Source organism: Aspergillus nomiae (genome assembly GCF_001204775.2).
Source record: "Aspergillus nomiae NRRL 13137 chromosome Unknown contig00477, whole genome shotgun sequence".
NCBI lineage: Eukaryota > Fungi > Ascomycota > Eurotiomycetes > Eurotiales > Aspergillaceae > Aspergillus > Aspergillus nomiae.
Genome location: NW_015378532.1, coordinates 1 through 23,835, shown reverse-complemented (window position 1 = coordinate 23,835; position 23,835 = coordinate 1). Strand labels below are relative to the sequence as shown.

The 23,835-nt window shown below is 48.9% G+C and overlaps 8 protein-coding genes across 8 annotated transcripts; 6 read left to right on the top strand and 2 right to left on the bottom strand.

Moving 5' to 3' along the window:
* Positions 1 to 872: 872 nt before the first annotated feature.
* ANOM_010391 (class I SAM-dependent methyltransferase) lies at positions 873 to 2,112 on the top strand (the record flags this gene model as incomplete). Its single annotated transcript, XM_015555647.1, has 2 exons — positions 873 to 1,093; positions 1,221 to 2,112. 2 exons carry the CDS (start codon positions 873 to 875, stop codon positions 2,110 to 2,112), a joined length of 1,113 nt encoding a protein of 370 aa, XP_015402148.1.
* A 1,121-nt stretch (positions 2,113 to 3,233) lies between these two features.
* On the bottom strand, positions 3,234 to 4,914 carry ANOM_010390 (Set1-mediated histone H3-K4 methylation subunit Swd1; the record flags this gene model as incomplete). Its single annotated transcript, XM_015555646.1, has 5 exons — positions 3,234 to 4,311; positions 4,381 to 4,521; positions 4,585 to 4,673; positions 4,731 to 4,792; positions 4,845 to 4,914. 5 exons carry the CDS (start codon positions 4,912 to 4,914, stop codon positions 3,234 to 3,236), a joined length of 1,440 nt encoding a protein of 479 aa, XP_015402147.1.
* Positions 4,915 to 5,709: 795 nt separating this feature from the next.
* Positions 5,710 to 11,707, top strand: ANOM_010389 (DNA-directed RNA polymerase II core subunit RPO21; the record flags this gene model as incomplete). The annotated part of the gene is made up of 5 exons (XM_015555645.1): positions 5,710 to 5,838; positions 5,908 to 6,064; positions 6,124 to 6,194; positions 6,255 to 11,128; positions 11,184 to 11,707. 5 exons carry the CDS (start codon positions 5,710 to 5,712, stop codon positions 11,197 to 11,199), a joined length of 5,247 nt encoding a protein of 1,748 aa, XP_015402141.1. The 3' UTR covers positions 11,200 to 11,707.
* A 278-nt stretch (positions 11,708 to 11,985) lies between these two features.
* Positions 11,986 to 14,692, top strand: ANOM_010388 (ubiquitin ligase complex subunit HRD3; the record flags this gene model as incomplete). Its single annotated transcript, XM_015555644.1, has 3 exons — positions 11,986 to 12,048; positions 12,111 to 12,230; positions 12,294 to 14,692. Exons 1-3 carry the CDS (start codon positions 12,006 to 12,008, stop codon positions 14,690 to 14,692), a joined length of 2,562 nt encoding a protein of 853 aa, XP_015402142.1. The 5' UTR covers positions 11,986 to 12,005.
* A 386-nt stretch (positions 14,693 to 15,078) lies between these two features.
* Positions 15,079 to 15,992, top strand: ANOM_010387 (putative DNA repair protein Dds20/Mei5; the record flags this gene model as incomplete). Its single annotated transcript, XM_015555643.1, has 2 exons — positions 15,079 to 15,837; positions 15,900 to 15,992. The coding sequence occupies 2 exons, from the start codon at positions 15,079 to 15,081 to the stop codon at positions 15,990 to 15,992; spliced, it is 852 nt and encodes a 283-aa protein (XP_015402145.1).
* Positions 15,993 to 16,408: 416 nt separating this feature from the next.
* Positions 16,409 to 18,390, top strand: ANOM_010386 (uncharacterized protein; the record flags this gene model as incomplete). The annotated part of the gene is made up of 3 exons (XM_015555642.1): positions 16,409 to 17,521; positions 17,587 to 17,982; positions 18,043 to 18,390. 3 exons carry the CDS (start codon positions 16,409 to 16,411, stop codon positions 18,388 to 18,390), a joined length of 1,857 nt encoding a protein of 618 aa, XP_015402146.1.
* A 121-nt stretch (positions 18,391 to 18,511) lies between these two features.
* Positions 18,512 to 20,609, bottom strand: ANOM_010385 (amidase family protein; the record flags this gene model as incomplete). Its single annotated transcript, XM_015555641.1, has 2 exons — positions 18,512 to 20,539; positions 20,592 to 20,609. 2 exons carry the CDS (start codon positions 20,607 to 20,609, stop codon positions 18,512 to 18,514), a joined length of 2,046 nt encoding a protein of 681 aa, XP_015402143.1.
* An 811-nt stretch (positions 20,610 to 21,420) lies between these two features.
* On the top strand, positions 21,421 to 23,200 carry ANOM_010384 (putative MFS allantoate transporter; the record flags this gene model as incomplete). The annotated part of the gene is made up of 5 exons (XM_015555640.1): positions 21,421 to 21,618; positions 21,684 to 21,714; positions 21,775 to 21,893; positions 21,950 to 22,115; positions 22,170 to 23,200. 5 exons carry the CDS (start codon positions 21,421 to 21,423, stop codon positions 23,198 to 23,200), a joined length of 1,545 nt encoding a protein of 514 aa, XP_015402144.1.
* Between the last annotated feature and the right edge of the window lie 635 nt (positions 23,201 to 23,835).

Sequence of the window (23,835 nt, the reverse complement as noted above, 5' to 3'; positions counted from 1 at the left end):
CGAAAAGAATACCGGCCCATGCAAGGCTGTCGCCTCAGACTTCTTCCATAGCCGCCCCGCCCTCTCGCACCCGTGGGCCCAACGGGGACAAGACAGCGGCTGCAACAACCTTAAAGACAGGCTTTCCATTACAGGGCTTCTTCTCGCTTCCCCCTCGTCCACCACTACGTACCAATTCTCGCCCCCCTCAGGGCTCCGCTCATTAATCTGCTCTTCCGTGGTATAGTGCTGGATGAATCTGTCCCAATTGATGACTTTGGATCGACCACCCATCCATGGTTAGCCGTGACAACTCCAGTCCGTTGTTGACGATTTGCGCCCAGTGATTGCTTGCGCCGTGACCGCTACTTCTCTGTGGATTTGCCGACTGGCATCGCTTCATCGCGGGGAGACAGCACGGCGTGCTCTATTATTATTTCTTCGCTTGTCGGTACTTTTGGCTGGTCACCGTCTTGGTTTTCCCGTTTCTGCCTTTTTTGTGTTTAAGTGGACGTGACCATTGCGTCTCTCTGCCTGGTCCTATCTCCAACTTTTCTATTTTTTTGTTTTTTTTCTCCCTTTTTTCCTTTTGTTTTTTTCCCTCTTTACTTTTCTGATTTTCCCCCTGAATCCTCGTCTTTCCTTCTAATACTGCGAATGATATCTTATGTTTCGCTTTTCACTCCCTTAAAATTCATGAATGAACTTGCCGTCCATTGACTCGGCTCAGCCCCATTCTACTCTATGTTTTATTCGTCACTCAATATATATACCATATACACGACCTACAAGCGTCCACGCTACTGACCTCGTTGCCATCGACGCCGGCATTCTTCCCCTTGTCACCATCTTAAAGTACCAAACTTCTTGCCGACTCTTCCTCACCACACGGAATGTTTGGAAACGGCCAGGCTGGTCAGCGCCTCCCGGCGATGGCCTCACCACCACACGATTCGTACTACTCACAGTCATTAGCATCTAGTCGATCAAGAAATAACTCAGATGCCATGGATATCTACGCCATTACAGACCGAGACCCCCAAGCACGAGAACCCTCTGGTTATAGCCAGTGGTACCGTAATGGTTCTCCAAGTGTGAATTCCATTAATAGCAAGTAATTCTTCCCTTTTTCCTTAATCTCCTGTTGAATTTCTTTCTGGGCGGCGTCAGCTATTCACTCTGCCGTAGCTGTTATCGTTGGACGACTAATGTTCTTCTTTGTTGTTACTGTTTCTCTCTAGGAGTTCTGAAAACAAGCCTGTCTATGAAGAAAACGGACGAATGTATCATGCGTACCGCAAAGGGGTATATATGTTACCATGCGATGAGCAGGAGCAAGATCGCCTTGATATCTTCCACAAATTGTTCTCGGTGGCAAGGGTGTCGGATGGCTTAATGTACGCCCCGCATCCCAGAAATGGCCGATTCTTAGACTTGGGCTGCGGGACGGGGATATGGGCAATTGATGTTGCCAACAAATATCCAGACGCTTTCGTTGTTGGGGTCGACCTTGCTCCCATACAGCCCCCAAATCACCCAAAGAATTGCGAATTCTACGCCCCGTTCGACTTCGAGAGTCCTTGGGCGATGGGTGAGGACTCTTGGGATCTGATTCACCTGCAGATGGGATGTGGAAGTGTGATGGGGTGGCCGAACCTGTACCGGAGAATATTCGCTCACCTTCGACCTGGGGCTTGGTTTGAACAGGTGGAGATCGATTTTGAACCGCGTTGCGATGATCGTCCTCTCGAGGGATTAGCTATTCGACAGTGGTACCAACTTCTAAAGCAAGCTACACAAGATGCGATGCGACCTATTACCCACAATTCTCGTGACACAATCCGAGATCTGCAGGAAGCGGGTTTTACTGATATCGATCATCAAATGGTGGGGTTGCCCCTTAACCCATGGCATCAAGATGAGCACGAAAGAAAAGTTGCTCGCTGGTACAATTTGGCTGTCTCGGAGAGTATTGAATCACTCAGTATGGCGCCCTTCAGTCGTGTGTTTGGTTGGGACTTGGACCGAATCCGGCGCATTTCATCAGAAGTCAAGTCGGAGGCATTCAACAAAGAACTACACGCCTATAATATTCTTCATATATACCAAGCACGGAAGCCTTCTGCGAATTGATTCTTTCTACCGATGTGCGCACGATGGACCATCCAAAAATGCACCAGCAGCGTCCCTAGTGCCCAGGCTCCGAGTTATGGAAGGGCGAAATCACCGTTCACGCAATTTCCTATCTGCTCTTCTCATGAGTCCTCTTTATATGCTCGGGTTTGATATGAATATGTGTGGTGCCAGTTTTTTAGCTTGCACACAACGGTTCTGAGCAGTCACTTGCATACTGCAAAAGCAAATCCAGCTCATATTGGGTCTACGATCTCTACCTATTTGGAAAATCCAGTGCGTTGTGAGAGCTCCATTTCTGGGTATTTGGTCCGAGACGTCCTGTTTATGCTGTTGGTTATAGCAGACGAATGATGCACCGAACTGCCTGCATCACTCCAGTAACACCTACAAGGTTGATGGAAATATACTAAGCTTGCTTTGATTATGTCATACCTCTCGGTTTGGAGGCGGGCATTCGCAAAATCAATATCTGTTTGAGCATGAGGCCGGCGAGTCTTGTGAAGGGGCCTAAGCGAAACACCCAAGCCAAACAGGCACGTCAAAAGATCTTTTGACCCAAAAGATACAGTACATGCAGCTCTTCTCCCTATGGACAAACCAAGGGGACTGCAGAATATTGGCAGGTCATTCGCACACGGCATGACACGCCCTATGGTCTATGCCTCCTCTTAACCTGGCTGTGGCTCCTCCGTCGCACTTTTCAGGACATATCAATCCCTGACATTGTACGCGTTCCCGCTTGCCAAAGACAATATATTCATGGCGTTTGGGGTGAGTGTATTGTTGTAATTGTATACCCAGTTCATTTCATTTTGTCAGTGACGACATCATCCAATCATTGCCATGTTTTTATACGAGATTTCAATATAGCATGATATCACCTAAAAGGAATATAAAAAATTATATAATACAATGGGAAGAATTCTCCATATAATCTTTTGCAAGTCCTCACTACCAGCTAACAAGATCCGGGAATGCAAGTGTGAGATACCAGTCTCCGGGTAGTTCGCCAAACGCCTCGATAGCCTTCAAGACACCCACCCACCCAATGACCCAAAAGACAGATGCTCCGGTAAATTATCTAGTATCATGATGCGAACTCATACGGTGATATCATTTCAACGCCGGCGGCCCTTTTGTCCCCGGGAGGTACCATTTCTACCTCCAGTAGTTTCTTTCTCCCCATCTCCGTTGGCCCAGTCACGGCCAGCGCCGGGGCTACGCCTCCGCATTGTTCCGGGTCCCACGGCAACGATATCCTCCTCACTTTCGCTGTCGGAGATATCTAGAAGAACAGGCATGCGGAAGGATTCTATCTCTTCATCCGTGCCACTTTTGTGGGGCTCGATGGTTAACACGTCGGGAACTTCGTCTTCCTGATCAAGCCGACGTTGGTGGATTTCTTCGGCAGGGTGAACGTCGAATTCGTCTTCGCGTTCAACATACTCGACGTTCTCCTCAACTTCACCGAAATCAGGCGCTAGCGCGGACCATTTTTGAGGCGTCACAATCGACCATGTGTAGATACATCCAGATTCCAAACCACAGGCGACTACCATAGGGCGAGAAGGGTGCCATTCTACAACGCCCAGTTCTTCTCGAGGACCCTCGAGGATCTTCACCAGGGAACCGTGACTCCGTTCCCAAACGTATATGTCAGGGTTCATGAAGGTGGATGCGGTGACGAATTCGCTTGTCGAAGAAAAGGTGACATGGTTCCAGCTTAGTCGGTTGACCACGTCCTGGAACTTATGTTCGACTTGAAGTTTGATGTTGGCGGGTTCTAAGTCAATACCTAGCTGGGACAGGTCTGGCATGAGGATGGTGCGTATCACTCGATCGGAGCTATTAACAAGCAGGTCTCGGCCGTTGCTGGCGAGGCGAAGTAGGATCACCACTCCATTACAAAGACGCGTAGAATGAATTGTCGCGCATGTTTGTGTTTCAATGATGTTGATCCACCCTTTAGATGTACCTGCTATAATGTGATTTCCTAAAGCAGTAAAGATGGTAACACATGTTGAGTGCTTCGCGTCTTGGGCTGCCTGCTTTGCGGCCACAGCGGGGTCAACTTCTTCGGATTTAGGAGGCGGGGGTCGAAATGGAGCGGAGGGAAGAATACGCTTAATGGGCTTAGGAGATGAGACGTCCACCAAAACAGGCTGGTCCTCAAAGAGAGAGGCAACGAAAAGTAAACTAGGCAATCGAAAATCTTTAGCATGTGATGTCGCGAAAGAAACGCGATGCGGTTTTCGGAAGACTCACTGATTATAAGGATGTAATTCAGCAATATATACAGGAGCTTCAAATCGGACCGTGCGAACTCGGGAACCATCTTTCAAGTCCCACAGGATACACTTCCAATCTTGAGATGAACTGAGTAGATAGCGACCATTCCTTGACCAACTACATGTCGGTTTATAGTCAGTGTTTCTGCTCGAGCAGTGTTTCGTAACATAATGCACGTACCTCAGAGACTGGATTTGTCTAGTGTGACCTCGTAGTTTCCGCGCAACCCCATTTGTCTCTAAATCAAAGATCACCACTGTGCCGTCAACCTGTATGGGGGTCAATAGGATATCGCAATGATAGCGGTTATTTATTGATTGACTAACTCGTCCGGAGGCTAGATAATCTCCCTTGCGGTTGAATCGTAGACATGTCGCATGACCGCTTCCTGCAACTGTCAGCGAAGGATTATTGGTAAAAGCGGGATTGACATGGTATACTCAGTTTCTCTGTAAATGTGTCGGGATAGTCCTGCGCCAGGACAAAGGGATCAAGAAGGGACAAATTCATTGCGCTGAGCCAATTATCGGCATGCGCTCGGGACAGAGTGAGGGGAAAAGTCAACACAAGAGTAACGAGAGGTTCGGGATGAACCCAGCCCAGACTAAAGGCCAGGAGAAATGCGTGAGAGCAATCATTCAATCTTCATTTGGTGACCACTGATATAGTCTCTACGCGGGGAGATTCACAGTAGATGAGCAAATGCTGAAGATTAGAAACAGGCTGGTGGGCGGTGAGAGGTCCTTTAGAAAGCAAAGCGGGCGCCCCACAATAGCCTGGATTGAAGCTTAATAATTGGCTAAATCTGGAATAACACGGCCAATCTCTGCTGGGGACGAGTCTTAGCATCACTGACTTTTAGTGAGTGCCACGCTAGCCGCAGGCTGCGGCTCAGAAAACTCGTGCCCCATCGGCGACAACCTGACGTCCAACCATCTCCCTTTCATCACCTCGATACACTGCTTTCCCATCCCCCAACGTCCCCGATCATCGCGTTTGGCATCGCGATATCGTTTTGCGAGTCGGAGAAGTCGCCAAGATCGACCGTGAATCTTTTACCTCCGCCCTTTTTCGACTTTCGCGACGTCGGAGAACAAGGTCGCAGGCGCCCTCGTGGCAAGGGCTGCCAAAGGCCTCACCCGGCCAGCTGCTTGCAATTTTTTTCATCGTCGCTTCTGCACGCCTGAATAATTGACAGAATAGAGCTATCTGAGTTGTTTCTCAGCAGTATTTCAACCTTAGATCTGTTCGACTCGTGATTCAGCCCCATCTCTCGATTGACACGTTTCCGCGACAACAGCCATCATGTCGAACGTCTACTTTCCCTATTCCAAGGCGCCTTTGCGCACCATCAAGGAAATTCAGTTTGGTCTCTTCTCACCTGAAGAGATTAAACGAATGAGTGTGGTCCATGTGGAGTATCCAGAGACTATGGTTTGTTTTTCCCTATCGTTTTTTCCTGACCGCCTGGCTATGATCGCCTCTGACCGAGTGTAAAATCAGGATGAGCAAAGGCAACGGCCGCGGACAAAAGGTCTGAACGATCCTCGCTTGGGAACCATCGATCGGCAATGGAACTGCGAGACTTGTGAGGAAGGCCAGAAGGAATGTCCGGGACATTTTGGACATATTGAGCTTGCCACTCCTGTTTTCCATATTGGTATGTTAATATATTCCGTTGTAGTATACTTAGGGGTTATTGCTAACGTTCACTCATAGGTTTCTTGACGAAAATCAAGAAGCTACTTGAGACGGTCTGCCACAATTGTGGAAAGATCAAAGCCAACACGGTTAGTCATCCCTCACGGGATGGCAAATCAAATATGGCAAATTTGCTGACTTGAAACCAGTCTGATTCCAAGTTCCTTGAAGCCCTACGCATGAGAGATCCGAAGAGACGTTTCGACCACATCTGGCGACTATCGAAAGATGTCACGATATGTGAAGCTGACCCTCCTCCGGATGAGGACGAGCCGTATGCGAAAGAGAGCTCCAAACCAACGAGAATGCACGGCGGGTGCGGAAATGCCCAACCGACTATTCGCAAAGAGGGAATCACCTTGGTGGGGACATGGAAACCTAGCAAGAGCATGATGGACGAGATGGATATGCAGCAGCCAGAGAAGAAGACAATCACTCCCCAGATGGCTCTGAACATCTTCCGTAACATCTCTCACGAGGATGTTCGTATAATGGGGTTGAGCAATGACTATGCTCGCCCTGAGTGGATGGTTCTCACTGTCTTGCCGGTGCCGCCGCCCCCTGTCCGTCCCAGTGTGCTTGTGGGTGGTAGCACCAGTGGCCAGCGCGGTGAGGATGATCTGACATACAAGCTGGCTGAAATTGTTCGGGCAAACCAGAATGTCCAGCGTTGCGAACAGGAAGGCGCTCCAGAGCACGTGGTTCGGGAGTTCGAGTCTCTACTGCAGTATCATGTCGCCACGTACATGGACAACGATATTGCTGGCCAGCCAAAGGCGATGCAGAAGTCAAACAGACCAGTGAAAGCTATTCGCAGCCGTTTGAAGGGTAAAGAAGGTCGTTTGCGACAGAACTTGATGGGTAAGCGTGTGGATTTCTCAGCTCGTACTGTCATTACGGGTGATCCCAACCTGTCCCTTGATGAGGTTGGTGTGCCAAAAAGTATCGCAAGAACTTTGACATACCCCGAAGTTGTCACGCCGTACAACATCGATAAATTACAGCAGCTCGTCTCGAATGGTCCCAACGAGCACCCTGGAGCAAGGTATATTGTGAGAGATAACGGTGAACGTATTGATTTACGCCATGCTAAACGAGCTGGAGGCCAACAACTACTGTACGGATGGAAGGTAGAGCGTCATGTCATGGATGGTGATGTGATTCTTTTCAATCGGCAGCCCTCACTTCACAAGGAGTCTATGATGGGTCACCGCGTCCGCGTTATGCCGTACTCCACATTCAGGCTCAATTTGTCTGTGACAACTCCTTACAACGCCGATTTTGACGGTGATGAGATGAACTTGCATGTTCCTCAAAGTGAGGAGTCTCGCGCGGAACTACTCCAGCTTGCTCTGGTTCCTATGAACATTGTATCCCCCCAGCGAAACGGACCTCTTATGGGTATCGTACAGGATACTCTCTGCGGTATCTACAAGATTTGTCGGCGTGATACATTCTTGACAAAGGAGCAAGTAATGAATCTTATGATGTGGGTTCCTGATTGGGACGGCGTTATCCCCCCGCCAGCAATTCTGAAACCTAGGCCCAGATGGACTGGTAAGCAAATTATTAGCATGGCGCTTCCTTCAGGGCTCAATCTTCTCCGTGTGGATAAGGACAACTCCGCGCTCTCTGAGAAGTTTGCCCCTCTGAATGATGGTGGTCTTCTCATCCATGGTGGACAGTTGATGTATGGAATGTTTTCAAAGAAGACTGTTGGTGCCAGTGGCGGTGGTGTCATCCACACCATTTTCAATGAGTATGGGCCAGGAACTGCTGTGGCCTTCTTCAACGGTGCACAGGCTATTGTCAACTACTGGCTGCTCCACAATGGTTTCAGTATTGGTATTGGTGACACCATCCCAGACGCAGTCACTATACAAAGAATTGAGAACTGCGTCCGGGAACGAAAGAAGGAGGTTGAAACTATTACTGCAAGTGCTACGGACAATACTCTGGAGCCGTTGCCTGGTATGAACGTACGAGAAACCTTTGAAAGTAAGGTATCGCGTGCACTTAACAATGCTCGTGACGAAGCTGGTAGTGAAACTGAAAAGAGCTTAAAGGATCTGAACAACGCCATCCAGATGGCTCGTTCTGGATCAAAGGGATCAACCATCAACATTTCGCAGATGACTGCTGTTGTGGGTCAACAATCCGTCGAGGGTAAACGTATCCCGTTCGGTTTCAAGTATCGTACTCTGCCCCATTTCACAAAGGATGACTATTCTCCAGAATCTCGTGGTTTTGTGGAGAACTCCTACTTGCGTGGGTTGACGCCCACTGAGTTTTTCTTCCACGCCATGGCTGGTCGTGAGGGTCTTATTGATACAGCTGTCAAGACTGCAGAAACTGGCTATATTCAGCGAAAGCTGGTTAAGGCCTTGGAAGAAGTAATGGTGAAGTACGATGGTACTGTCCGTAACTCTTTGGGAGATATTATACAGTTTATCTACGGAGAAGATGGCCTTGACGGTGCTCATATTGAGAACCAACGAGTTGACATCATTAAATGCTCTGACGACAAGTTTAGAGACCGTTTCCGTGTCGATCTCATGGACCCTGAGCGCAGCTTAGGTCCAGAGGTCTTGGAACAGGCCAATGAGATTGCAGGCGACGTCGAAGTCCAGAGATATCTGGATGAAGAGTGGGAGCAACTTCTCAAAGACCGTGCTTTCCTCCGTACTGTGGCTAAGGAAGACGAGGAGATGATGCAGCTTCCAATCAACGTCCAGCGAATTCTCGAGATGGCCAGGACTACGTTTAGGATCCGCGAGGGAACAATCAGCGATCTGCATCCAGCAGAAGTTATTCCTCAGGTGCAAGCATTGCTTGATCGGCTGCTTATCGTGCGCGGTGATGACGTGATTTCTCGGGAAGCCCAGGAGAATGCCACACTACTGTTCAAGGCGCAACTTCGGAGTCGTTTAGCGTTCCGAAGACTGGTCACCGAGTACTCCATGAATAAACTTGCGTTCCAGCATGTTATTGGAGCTATCGAAATGAGGTTCGCTAAAGCTAACGCTCCTGCTGGTGAAATGGTTGGCGTTCTCGCTGCCCAGTCTATTGGAGAGCCAGCTACACAGATGACTCTGAACACCTTCCACTTTGCTGGTGTCTCGTCAAAGAACGTCACGCTTGGTGTCCCTCGTCTGAAGGAAATTCTCAACGTTGCAACCAATATCAAGACGCCTTCTATGACGGTTTACCAGGAGCCCGGTAGGACTCATGACAAGGAGGGTGCCAAGCAATTGCGAAGCGTTGTTGAGCATACTAGCTTGCGGTCTGTTACGGAGGCCACCGAGATCTACTACGATCCCGATATCCAGTCTACGGTCATTGAAAACGACCGAGATATGGTTGAGTCCTACTTCATTATTCCCGAAGATGTGACGGATGATTCATCTCGCCAGTCCAAATGGCTACTTCGTATCATTCTCAGCCGGCCGAAGCTTCTTGACAAGGGTCTTACAGTGCAGGATGTTGCTACCAGAATTAAACAGGCGTATCCCAAGGATATCGCTGTTATCTTTAGCGACAACAACGCCGATGAGCAGGTTATTCGAATCCGACAGATCCAGGACCATAAGGAGGATGAAGACGATGATGACATTGAATACGACGTCACACTCAAGAAACTTGAGCAACATCTTCTGGACACCTTAACACTTCGCGGTGTCAACGGTGTCGAGCGAGCGTTCATCAACGAGAAGAGCAAAGTCCGAGTCCTTGAGGACGGTTCATTGTTCACCAGCAAGGTTGACCCCCTTTGCAAGGAATGGGTTCTTGAAACAAGCGGCTCTGCCCTTGGCGAGGTTTTGGCGGTTCCTGGGGTTGATGCTAGCCGCACATACTCCAACCAGTTTATCGAGGTGTTCGAGGTCTTTGGTATCGAAGCTGCTCGCACAGCTGTTCTTCGCGAATTGACACAGGTGCTTGCCTTCGATGGTTCTTACGTCAATCACCGTCATTTGGCCCTCCTGGTCGATGTCATGACTGTCCGTGGTTACCTAACGCCAGTCACACGGCATGGTATCAACCGTGCTGACAACGGTGCTCTTATGCGTTGTTCTTTCGAAGAAACGGTGGAGATCTTGTTGGAGGCCGCAGCCTTTGGAGAATTGGATGACTGCCGCGGTGTATCTGAGAACTTGATTCTGGGACAGATGGCACCTGCCGGTACTGGAGAGTTCGACATTTATCTCGACCAGAACATGCTCAACACTGTCGTTTCGAACAATGCTCGCTTTGGCGTGATGGGGGCTATTGGCGCTAAGGATGCGATCATCTCTGACGGTGCCGCCACTCAGTATGACACTGGTTCACCGATGCAGGATAACGCTTACATCGGTACACCTGATCCCGAATCGAACTTCTCTCCTATCCGCCAAGCTGGTGCTGAGTCCCCTGGCGGTTTTACTGAGTATCAGCCGACCGGTGGCTTTGGAGGCGGGTTCAGCCCAGCGGCCACGAGTCCAGCCGGCTATTCTCCCAGCAGCCCATTCAGTGCTAATCCAACATCTCCTGGCTATTCCCCGTCATCGAGCTACTCACCAACGTCTCCTGGTATGGCAATGACCAGCCCTCGTTTCTCCATGACGTCTCCGGGTTTCTCTCCTGCCAGCCCGTCATTCGCACCGACATCACCTGCTTACTCGCCAACTTCACCGGCGTATGGCCAGGCGTCGCCGACCTCACCGTCGTACTCTCCTACCTCGCCCGGGTTTTCGCCGACCTCGCCAAATTACAGTCCTACATCGCCAAGCTTCAGCCCAGCTTCGCCTGCATTTAGCCCAACGTCGCCAAGCTACAGCCCAACCAGTCCCGCTATTGGTGGTGCCGCTCGGCACCTGTCTCCTACTTCACCAACCTCTCCAAAGTATACACCCACATCTCCTGGGTGGTCTCCTACGAGTCCCCAGACATACTCTCCTACCTCACCTAATTTTGCCGGCTCGCCGACCTCACCCGGAGGACCTACATCCCCCGGTTATAGTCCGACGTCGCCGGCGTTCAGCCCTTCGTAAGTCTTGCTTTCCATGCATCATCAGCTTCGTCTTTACTGACTCGTCTCGAAGGTCCCCTCGCCAGTGAAGTTTGCTTTAATGCGTGTCTTCTCTGTATCATTGTATTATCACTTCATCGAACAGCCCACGAAAAAGAAAACATTTTGCATTCTAAGTTGCGGAATTGGTTGGTTATTTTTTCCACAATTTGGGCGTCTGTAGCCTCGTTTTTCTTTTGCCTTCCTGCATGTATGTTTTCTTTCATGCTTCGGCCCAATGGGTTTATTCCTTATTCAATCGCCTCGGAGCCAGCTCGCTTAAATTGCGAACGAGGTTTGTGGGTTGGCCATGTTTGTTTCCTTTTCTTTCTGAGCCCTGAAATTACCAAGCGTCTTTTAGAATTGCCCCGGCCTACGAGGTTCATCACTCGAGAAGTGATTTGATCCTTTTGCATGTTGCTGTTTCCCCTGGTTTGCATGGAAGAATATGATTTTGCTACGGAGTGTATTAATGATGCGGTCACAAATCTTTCTCTTTCTCCTGTACACAGCTTTAGTGCGAATGGGGTTATGGATGCAAAGAAAAATATATAAAAAAAGCATTAAGAAAAAAATAAAAAGAGCAGCTATTATGAGATCTATTTTATTTCAAGAAGAAAATCTGTACAGTGTTGAGCCTTATCAATCTCTGGGACTAGTTCTTGGTTTTGTAGTGTCGGCGAAATGAACCTCCGCATGGACAGGTGGCCCGTTCCGCCTTGGAGCTCCAAGGAAGCATGCAATGCATAACTACTTCCCTAATCTTATCCGTCTGGATCTGGCGATGCTCTTCTAATCGGGGACAGTTCGCCATGTTCTTCTCACTGATCAATATTAAAGATTCCTCGCTGACAACATGAAAAACCTGTGGTTATGGCGTTTCTTGCCTGTGGCATTTCGTGAGTGTTGGGTGCGGAGCTCAACGTTCGATTGAAGCTGACATCTCTTGATTATGGTATAGTGCTACTGCAGGTGCTTGCGGTAGAATCCAAGGCATCCACCGATGTCGCTCACGAATCATATCAGCATCCAAATCAGTCTCCAGGTGGGACAGAGGGTTCTGACGCTAGGCCTGGAAGCCGTGAGTGTCCCCTTCGGCCTAGCCTGTTGTCGCTCTAAGCTAAGATAATAACGGCCTCTCTAGAACACGTTGATACCGCCCTCAGAATTCTCCGTAACTCAAAGATCCCGATTATCACGCCCGAGAAACCGTCCGGCTTCTTGGGGAACACATTACATTACTCTAAAGAGGCTTTCCGCGTCCTGTTCCTGAATGGCCCGCCGTCAGATAATGCCGAGCGGCAAAAGATACACCCAAATGTCGCAAAGGCCGTGGATGAACTTAAGATCGCTGCGCAAAAAGACCAGAACCCCGATGCGATGTTCCTGTTAGCGGAGTTGAATTTCTATGGCAACTACACGCATCCACGAGACTTCAAGCAGGCATTCCAGTGGTATCAGAGCCTTGCTTCGGCGACTGGGAACAGTACGGCACAGTATATGGTGGGCTTTATGTATGCGACAGGTATTGGAGGTGGAGTTGAGCGAGACCAGGCGAAGGCACTATTATACCATACTTTCGCCGCGGAAGGGGGAAACACGAAGTCGGAGATGACGCTGGCATATCGAAATCATGCTGGCATTGGAATGCCCAGAAATTGCGACCATGCAACGTATTACTATAAGAAGGTTGCAGACAAGGCTATTCAATACTACCGATCCGGACCACCTGGTGGCAATAGTATGATTCGGGAATCATACCGTTGGGCTGACGAGGAGGGCGGCGTATATGGCGAAGGCGCCAGTGTCTCCAGCTCGGGACCAAATGCCATGCGTGACGCAGCACATTCAAGCACTGAAGCCAGCTTGGAAGATGTTCTAGAGTATCTAGACCTTATGTCGCGAAAGGGCGAACTAAAGGCCACCTTCAGCTTAGGAAAGATGCATTACGAAGGCTCGCGAGGTCTGCCCAGGAATCTTCGAAAGGCTATGAAGTATTTCAAACAGATCACCAAGCGCTACTGGAATAAGGACGGGTCTGTGAACCCGAACCATCCGCTTGGAATCGAGAAACTAGCATCGAAGGCAGCAGGCCATATAGGGTTGATGTACCTCCGTGGTGAAGGCGTAGAACAAAACTTTGCCACTGCCCTCACTTGGTTCAGGCGTGGAGTGACAAATGGGGATTCGCTTTGTCAACATCAAATGGGACTCATGTATCTTCATGGATATGGCGTGCAGCAGGACGCTTTCAGGGCTGCATCGTATTTCAAGTCCGCGTCTGAACAAGATTTCCCCGCTGCAGAAACAAGGCTGGGTGCTTTGTTCTTGGACCAAGGAGATGTTCCAACGGCTACCCGATATTTTGAGCTAGCAGCCCGCTGGGGCTGGATGGAGGCCTTCTATTACCTGGCAGAATTGTCCAACAATGGTATTGGTAGGGAACGACATTGTGGAATGGCTGCGTCATACTATAAGATGGTCGCAGAACGAGCCGAAGTGATACATTCATCATTCGATGAGGCGAACGCCGCGTACGAGAATGGTGACAAAGAAAGGGCTCTCGTTGCAGCGATGATGGCCGCAGAGCAAGGTTATGAGCACGCGCAATCTAACGTGGCATACTTGCTCGATGAGCAACGCTCTTTGATGTCTTTTGATCGCATCCTACCGGGTGCTAAGAAGCCTCGACCGTCTCTGCTTCGGAATGCCGCGTTAGCCCTTATCTATTGGACTCGTTCTGCCAAGCAGACAAACATTGATTCCTTAGTTAAGATGGGTGACTATTACCTGGGCGGTATTGGTATTGTTGCAGATGCTGAAAAAGCCTCCACCTGCTATCATAGTGCCGCCGAAGTCCATTATAGCGCACAGGCTTATTGGAATCTTGGCTGGATGCATGAGAATGGCATCGCCGTGGAACAAGATTTTCACATGGCCAAACGATACTATGATTTGGCACTCGAGACAAGTACCGAGGCCTATCTACCCGTCAAATTGAGCTTACTGAAACTTCGTTTACGGAGCTACTGGAACAGAATCACGAACGGCAAGGTCAACTCTATTCAAGACGAAGAAGGTGGGGATTTCAAAGTCAACTTTAGTGATGAGTTTTTGCTGACCCCGTGCTCAGAATCAAAGCCCCGGAGGACATTGAAAGAATGGATTGCAGCGTTCATTGAGAACGACGAAGAGGAGGAAGCCTATCGTGCACAGATGTTCAAGCGAGCCGAGGAAGAAGATGACCTGCTATCGGGTGGTTCAGATCGACACCATATCGATGACCGTCATGAAGATGGCTACTACGACGAACTGGAGCTCGATATCGATGAAAGCGTTTTAGAAGGCCTTATCATTGTTGCCTTAGCCGCAACTTTGCTAGTGCTTGTATACATGAGACAGCAACGGAACCGACAGAGACAAGATGGGAATGTAGGCGCCAATCCAGCAGCCCCGGGGAATGCAAATGATGACCGGGGCTTTTTCCCTCGCCCTGGAGACCCGGAGTTCGCTCAATGGGTGGCGGGCGGCGTTGGGCATTGATGAAGAGCACTCATAGTCTGTATATGGTGTATTTTATGATCAATGGAAGATTTTGCTAAGAGTAGAGGAAGCTTTTCATAGATCAAATTGCTACACTACGCATTTAAAATGATCATAGTATAGATTAATTAGCAGTTTTGTATAGTCCAGAATGATATTTACCAAGATGTCTAAAACTTTTGTTGACTAGTAGTCACAAGAGGGTTCAATAGAATCAATACGGGCGACAATTTGAACAAAAGTGGACCTGGAAGTCCTTGGCACATGGCCTTTTAGGTGGGTCACTCCATCTTCCTCTTAAACCTGTATGAAAGCCGTTTCTCTGAATACCCACAAACACTTCAATACAATGTAATCACTTCAAGTATTGCTAGACATTAGAAAAAATGTCTTCCATCAACCTCAATAGAAAGCGCCGTCGCGTTGAAAGTGCAGCATCGGCGCTTTCCAAACCTTTCAAATCTCCCCTTCGCCGACCACCTCAAGTCTCGGAGACCAAACAGGAGGCAGTATCCAAAGACGAGAAAAATGTTCCTCCGGGCCCGTCTCTCAATCACAATAACGCTGACACCAATGATGCGCACACTCCACCTGTGATCTCATCTTCCCCGTTGCCTGCTCGTCCTTCAACTCACACAGCACCTACTCCTCCCTCAAGCTTGGCGTCTCGCAAAAGAAACGCTCAGATAAACCATCTAGCTTCATCTAAGAAACCTATATTCTCTGACCCGGCCATTCTTGGTCTTCAGAAGAAAGAAAGGGCGCTGCAGTTACGACTTGCTACCCTACGATCTGAGCTTGATACTGCGCAACAAGCTCTTCAGCTCGAGTCCTCGACCAAAGATGCAGACCTCCAATCGCTGATTACGAAGTGGAGGTCTGTCAGCCAGAATGCAGCTGAAGAAGTTTTCTCTGGGGCTCAGGAACGTGTGGCGCGGATGGGGGGTATAAAGGCTTGGAGGGAGCAAATGAAGAATAACAATGCGCAGTGGGAGCAAGAGGAGATGGAAACCTGGTACGGCAGCGCAGAGGCTGAAAGAGTTGATGTAGATGAAGATGAGCTGGAGGCTCGGAAGGCTGAGATGCTCAAGGGCCGCAAGGAGAGTCACGATGAGGAGCGGAAAAGCAGAGAGATTGAAGATGAGGTTGGTTTTTATTTTGAATTGAGTCTTCCTATGGCTACAAGGGTGCTAATCTCAACTAATAGGAATTCACCATGGACTTTATGTTGAAGACGCTGAATATTGACCTTAAGGTCATCGGATATGATAAAGCTCATCAGAGATGGATTAAGGAATAGTCTACGACTATGTACACGATTCTCTGACTCTCAGCTATGGGATGGCTGTGTATGATCTTCGTTATCATTATTCTGTCCTTGTCCTTGGCCATGTATAGCTGTTGTCCTTCTTGCGCAGCCCAAAGAGGTCCGGAGTAATCGTGATTTCTAGGACACAATATTCAACTGAGCAATACCCATTCTTACCTGTAAAAGTTCACTCACGCTTAAAAAACAGAAAAGAGCAGTGTAATCTTTAAGGTTGCATATGATGCAGCTCTATCAAAGCCATGGCTGGCACAATATAACTCAAATTCCCCACATAATGCGGAGTAAATAAAGTGGGGGAGCCGCTCTTGTTCTTATCTTCTTTTGCTATCAGTCAGTCACTCACTCACTCAATCACTCATCCTTCCCAAGAAATCTTTCGATGACTTATGCCGCGGACTGCAAGCCATTCTAGGCTCCTCGCCTGTGCTCGATGCTTTCGATTGAAGCGAAAATGTGACCACGCAAAACCAACCTGTGGAGAATGCAGACGAAGAGGTGCAGAATGTCTCCCAGCAAACTCTTGCAAAAATGGAGACAACATAACCGTTCCTTTGGAATACCTGAGATGTTTAGAGGCCAGGGTCGCTGAGTTAGAGCATGGTTCGCGCACCTCAACGACATCGCTGCAAACACGAGACTTTGGTATCCAAACTGAGCCGACTGATCCGCTTACCTGCGATCCAATGCCTGATTGCGATCCTGATACTGATAAGGACAATGATGTTAACAAATCTCCGACATTTTGCGATCTTTTGGATTTCGATTTGCAGCGAAAGTCCCCAGGCTCGAATGCACATTCAGTCATCACATTGTTGGGGGGTTCTACAAACTCTACAGCAAGTGATGGAGTCGATCCAATGGATACGAATGTGGATGACTCCACACCAACAGAGGTCGGTTCTCTGCATGATCTTGGCGTTGTGGGCGGTTATTCATTCTGGCTCGAAGAAGCCTACACCAACCTGTACTTCTCAATCACGCACTTCATGTGGCCATTACTTGATTGCAACGCTTGGGGTTCCTGGCGCCATGACTGGAGCCTAAATGAGAAGCCGGAACCATGGAAAGGATTTTTTGTGAAGATGGTGCATGCCATTGGTTCCTTGTCATACAACGTTCTTCAGCCTGGTCAGAACCATTCAAGGCATGCGGCAGAGATGTATTCCTCCGCATTGTCGTATTATCCTTACGTTATGGCAGAAGCGTCCGCTATCCTTCAGATACAAGCGTCAATTCTCATGGTTATCTATTCTCTTCATTGCCCTTCTTCAGGAGAAATCTCTATGTCAGTTTCTTCCATCGTCCCCTTCTGTTCAGCTACGTTGGCCGAGATACAGAAACGCATTTCTTCTGGTCTGGATAGCACCCTGGGAGATACGATGGGAAGGGATGCCAATCTTAATGAGTTGATGTTTATCACTTGTTATATGTTGAATGAAGTCATAGTGTCTGGCTGGGAACGACCGGTTTCTGCGGCCTATAGGATTGTTGATGACGATGTACGGATATCTGACCTCCCTTTAAGCCACTTCGCATCTTCCCTTGACTAACGGAAAAGTTATAGATTCATATGTTCAGCAATGAGATATCGAATGTCTCAAGCACGAGCACAGCGTTGCAACACCTGTTTAGATTGCGAAAGATCCAGGCCAATATCCGAAGATCCTGGGATGAGCCAACTGATATCCAAAACTCGAATGACAGATCGTTCAAGCTAGCATTGGATGATTGGAGGAAAGATATACCTCAATACTCAGTGGAAGAAGCGCAGAGAACCCATCTCGACCCTCTATGGATGACAAAACTATATGACTACAGTGTTATCATCCTTATGCAAGGAAAGCGGAAATGCCTCATGCGCGAAGACCTTGATGATATTCTTTCGGCTGGAGTCGAGGCATGCCTTAACTATAGACGTCTGCAGGAAGAAGGTCAAGTGATGTGCTTTACATGGTCTGCGGTGCGTCTACACTAGCAAGTTATCGTCTTCGGAGAGTTCTTACTAACGTATCTCCCATAGCTTGTGTTTCAGTTCCGGACCGGGATTCTTCTTCTCTATATATGTCGATCCGCAAGTTTGGGGCTCGATTATATACAACAAGCATTTGATGCCGTATGTGCCTGTGCAGACAGCCTCACCTGCTTCGCAACCCGCTGGCAGGATGCCGCCCCCTATACTAAAGTATTTTACTTCCTTCTCTACTCTGCCCCTTGGTTACCAGAAGATCTTCCTGAGCGGCTGCAGTGTGTATGCTCTCTCAGTGAATTGGAGGCCTACTTGAAACAACTGAAGAAACAGTACTTGCACAAAGAGGTTCTGGCAATGATCGAAGATATGGTAAACCCTCCAATTTCTGATATGTGCTAGCAAATAGAAAGAGAGTATGACTGCCTTGGATACTCCTTAAAGAATTGATGAAATAGTGAATCAGAGAGACTGCATTATGTACATAATTCATTGGCATATACAGGTTGGCAACACGAAAAAATCACAGTAATAGCATTTTACCAGCTGTTTGGCCAGTGTTCGTATGAGCCACGATCACAACAATTGTCTGGACCAAAGCAGGGCTTGTCCATCGGGACCATGTGCCATCACGAGCCGAGACAGGATATGTCGTAGCCAGACTCCATCCGTTGCCATCAAGTTGAGGATCAATTATTTCACCGTTGATATAGCATACCAACTGTTTCAATTGCGCGCCACCGCTAAGTTGTAGACTTCCTTTGACCTCAACAAACACAGTAGAATCTTTGATGCGCTTGGACTGATCTGTAACTGTGACTCCGGGTAGTTCTATCTGACCCTGAGCAGAGGAATGTTGCTTTCCAGTCGTATGAACAATATCAGAGTCCAGCCCTGGCACACGAGGCGGCACTTGGCGATAATGTGTGGATTCCTCATATGCGTACGCATAACGCAGCAACTTAGTGTCATCATATGCCTTTCCTGCGAACGTCAAATTGATTGGCATATTTGTATCCTCCATCACGCCCATCGGGACAGATACGGTGGGAATACCAAGATGACGGATCTCCCGGTTTCCGTTAGAGTACTTCACGCCATTTTTCCACGCGTACAGAGAAGCTTCAGGATCCACATCTGCGTTTGCGCGGCCAATATCACCGTTAGCGGGAAAGACCACTGCATCAAGGCCCTGTGTGTCCATCCATTGCTCGAATGTCTTCTTTCGTGCGTTTTCCAAGGCTTTAATAGCCTGGTCTAGGTTCGGAATGTCTAAGATCGAATCGGGCTTGTTCTTTGGATATTTGACCATCTCGTGCCATCTAAGCTGGTTTGCGGCATCAGGGGTTCCGCGAAGAGAACCGGGTGCGAGAGGAAAGATAGTTTCTGGGTCTACACAGGCAAGCGAATCAAGTCCAGGCTGGCCGTTGGCGGCTAGGAAGTCATCCCAGGAGTGAGCCACAAGCTGACATCTTTCCACTGAGTGCCAGCCTTCTGGAAGGCCTTCGACACTCACTAGCTCTCCTAGACTTGCTCTAGCTTCGTAAGTGGATACCATTGGGAAGTCAACCTCCACAACTGTAGCGCCACATGCTTCCAAAGCACCTTTAGTTCTCTCCCAAAGCTTGAGCACAGAAGGTCTCGTGCATACTTTATCCGGGAGAGGGTCCTTGCCACCGATATACATGGAAGGCACACCGATCCGTTTTCCACGAAGGGCAGAGCTGTCCTTTAGCTCATCAAATAAGGGAGGTCGAATTGTCTCCACTGAAGGTAAGGGCACAACCTTCTGCTCATTCCAGAAGTCCCCTGAAGGTGTCTTGTCGACAACGGCGAGAACATCGAGAACCTTGAAGAGGTCCGACATGGTGCGGGTATGGGGTACCAAAACGTCACAAGTCGGATACAGAGGCCACACCCCACGGAGAGGCAACAGACCCTTCGATGGGGTATAGGCAATAATGGAGTTATTGGAAGCAGGTGATCTGCCCGAGGATACAGTCTCAGAGCCTAAGCTAAACGCACAGAAGTTGGCTGTGGTGGCTGTTGCAGACCCGTTAGAAGAACCTGACGCATATGCTGCGGTCAAGTACTCCGGGTTATATGGGCTCTCCGCGCGGCCGTACGAGCCTCGCTGCATGCCTCCATATGCCATTGCGGGCATATTAGTTCTTCCCAAGAGAACCGCACCAGACTCCCGCAGAGCCTGGACGCACGCAGCATCTTCCGTAGCGACCAGGTTCTCGAATGCGGGCGAACCGCTGGCGACTGTCATACCTTTGACTTTGATACTGTCCTTGACGAGGTAAGGGATGCCTTCGAGGGGCCGCACGGGAAGACCGGCAGCTCGACGGGCATCAGAAGCGGCGGCTTCATCGAAAGCAGTGGGGTTGATGATAGGAATGGCACTCAAGTTAAGGCCAGCTGCATCATATACACTGATCCGCCGGAGATATCTAGCTACCAGATCCACGCTTGTGATCCATCCTGCACTCAAGGCATGCTCGAGCTCTGAGATAGTGGCATCGACAAGACTGAACGTTTCAGCAACCTGGTATTCATCAGCACAATGTGCGCTTGGTATATCGGTCTTTGAGCCTTACCGACTCCATGGCAGACATGAAAACTTAGTGGTTTTGGTAACGGTAGGTTGCAGCTAAAGTACGTCTAAGACCAATCGCAAATGAACGAAATTGATCAGAACAAGAGCTGGATAGCCCGGGTGTATCATGAAGACTGTTTGTCATTGGGACTAATTGATGGAATTTACAACCGTTATATACCTACAGCTCTGGGTGTGCACTTTCGGAACATGTTTCACTTATGCTTCCCTCTGTTTCTACCGGAAGTTGGCTTGGCCCCCTCCGGCTACAGGAGAGCGGACAAAAGTCCGCTCGGGTAGTCAGATGGTTGAGATAGCGTGGGGGAAGCACAAAAGTGCGTGTGCCAAGTCCTGGTTATGGCTTATCAGAGTAAGTCTCCGCACCTTATCTACAGATAAGGTTAGTGGCCGTAGTGGCCCTAGCGAGCGGGGAAGTTTGCCCATCCCTCCGGACGCATAGTTCACTACATGCAGGATCTAAACATTGAAAGCGTAAAGCTTCACAGCTGAGGTCACCGGGCTATCTCTCGCTATCTCACGGCCAACGGCCCGTATCAATTGGCTTGCTTCTTTCTACGTAGTGGGTCTGGTTTGCAACCATGCATGCATCAAGCCCCATGCGGGGATATACGGTCAACCCCTCGATAAACCAGTTGAGATGAATGCCAAGTGATAACATGCGTGTCCTTTATCAGTTGCAAGGCGCTGAGCCCAATTGATTTTTAGATATAAATCAGCCCGAAGAAACGCCCCAGTTGTGAAGGAGAAAACTCGACAGCGACTTCAGTGCTATTGCTCGACATAAGACTGCTTTACTCACCCTTGCCCCGATGATTGACACTACCAATGACACGGAAGCTGACGTGCGGAGCTCCGCCAGTGTTGAGAAACATGGCGACGTCATGTCGGGTGAGATCCGCGATATCGGAGCAGACCTCTATGCTGAAGTCGGCCAACTATCGCCTGAAGAGCTCGAACGTGAAGGCGCCGAAGTGCGCAAGCTCCTAGACTGGCGAATTTTACCCATGGTAGCCTCGTTCACCTAAGATGTCACTTAATGTCTTCACAATTCACTGACGAGCTCCCCGTCTAGTTATATGTGACATATGTTATCCAATATTTAGGTGAGTATATTGTCGTATCTCAATCTGCCAGTGCCAAGCTAACTAAGTTGTACCGAACAGACAAACTGTCACTAAACTATGCCTCCGCTTATTCGTTCATCCCAGACCTCGGTCTGGAGGGCCAAAGATACTCGTGGGTGGCAGCGATATTCAACTTTGGATATCTTTTTTGGGCTATTGTGCGTGTGATGTGTGATGAGCTTTTTGAGTTAAAAGGCTAACGAACCTGATTTAGCCATCCAATCTGATGATCCAACGTTTGCCACTAGCGAAGTATATGGGAACTGTGATAATTATATGGGCCGGCCTTGTCATTGCACATATTGGAGCTAAAAACTACGCGGGGATATTGGTTCTCAGATTTCTGCTGGGTATGGCGGAGGCTTGTGTCAGCCCGTGCAGTAAGACTATACCGACTAGGAATTGCCAAAATGCAACTGTCTAATGAGAAATAGTGATGAACTTCACCTCGATGTTCTACAAACGAGCCGAGCAGCCTCTCCGGATGGCTATATGGTTATCTGGGAATGGAATGGCAACGATGGTCGGCGCTCTCTTGGGATTTGGTCTAGGCCATTCTCACAATACTAGCCTGCGAAGCTGGCAGCTAATCTTCTTAACGATTGGCTTACTCAATTTCGTTACCGGATGCTTCTTCCTCTGGATCATGCCCGACTCGCCAAGTACAGCGAAATTCCTGTCCCACAGACAGCGCGTTGTGGCAGTTCACAGAGTTTCGGAGAATATGATCGGTGTCAAGACCAAGGAAATCAAGCTGCGCCAAGCTTTGGAGATTTTTTACGACGTCAAAGTGCTCTGCTGTGTCGGCATCGGCATCGCTTGCGGCGTTATCAATGGTGGTGTATCCAACTTCTCATCATCTCTGATTAAAGGATATGGCTTCAGTGGCATTTATGCAACACTCCTGCAGCTCCCAACGGGAGCTATCGAAGCCGTGATAGTGCCTATCTGCGGCTTAGTATCCACATACGTGCGGGACTCGCGCTGTATAGTGTTGGCTGTCGTGTGTTTGATTCCATTCGGTGGTCTCCTCGGCATTCGTTTCACGGACCTCAATCATCGCTGGACATTGGTAGGCTGCACATGGCTTCAATACATCATAGGTGCGCCCGTCATCATATCCTGGAATCTCCTCTCCACCAACGTGGCTGGTCATACGAAACGCTCCTTCGCCAACGGGCTCTGGTTCACGGTATACGCAAGCGGAAACGTTGCGGGGGCCAACATCTTCTTTGCTCGCGAAGCTCCCCGGTATTATTCGGCATTGACCGGTCTTCTTGTCTGCTACGCGGGGATAATCGTTCTATGTGCCGTCGGGTATATGGCCATGAAGTGGGAAAATCTGCGGAGAGATCGCAGTATGTCACCAGAGGAAACCGCGGAACGCCGTGAGGAGGCTGCTGTTCTCGATGGCTTTAAGGATATGACAGACATGGAGTCTAAACACTTTAGATATGCGCTCTGATTGCGGATAATGGATATAGTAGAGTATATAGCGAATTAAGATGCCGTGATGATTTTCGACCATTTTTCAAAGTCAAGCTTCATTCCTGTTTGTATTTAGGTAAACTGCAGTACGTCACGATATTATATTATATCCTTGTAAATGAATCACCCATTGCTCATCCTACACCATAGCAATGTAAAACAAGCCCATAGTATCTATCCTAAATCTCACAATCCTAGTGAACCACCACCACCACCACCACCACCACATAGAAAAGCAACATGCGAACACTCGCCCATGCAAACCGTCTTCAGCCAAACCTCATACATATTCTCCTGTTCTAGAAGAAGGGTCGAACCCCAACCACACCATATAAACCAATTATTCGGACCATCAGTGTTTCTCGCTGCCAAGTCTGGCGCAGTTGCCACCGAGCAGAAATTATACTGCTTAATTAGACAGGGCTTTGCCTGGATAATTCGACCTGCGTGGTCTTCGTTTGGGTATTCTCTTGTCTTTCCTGGGGATATAGCCTGTTGCTAGGGTAGAAGTCTGGGGTTTTAATGGAAGAGGATTGGTGTGTGGGGGGGGGGGGGAATAGATCGGTGACAAGAAGAATAGATTTAATCATTGGGCTGTGGGGGTTTGGCGGG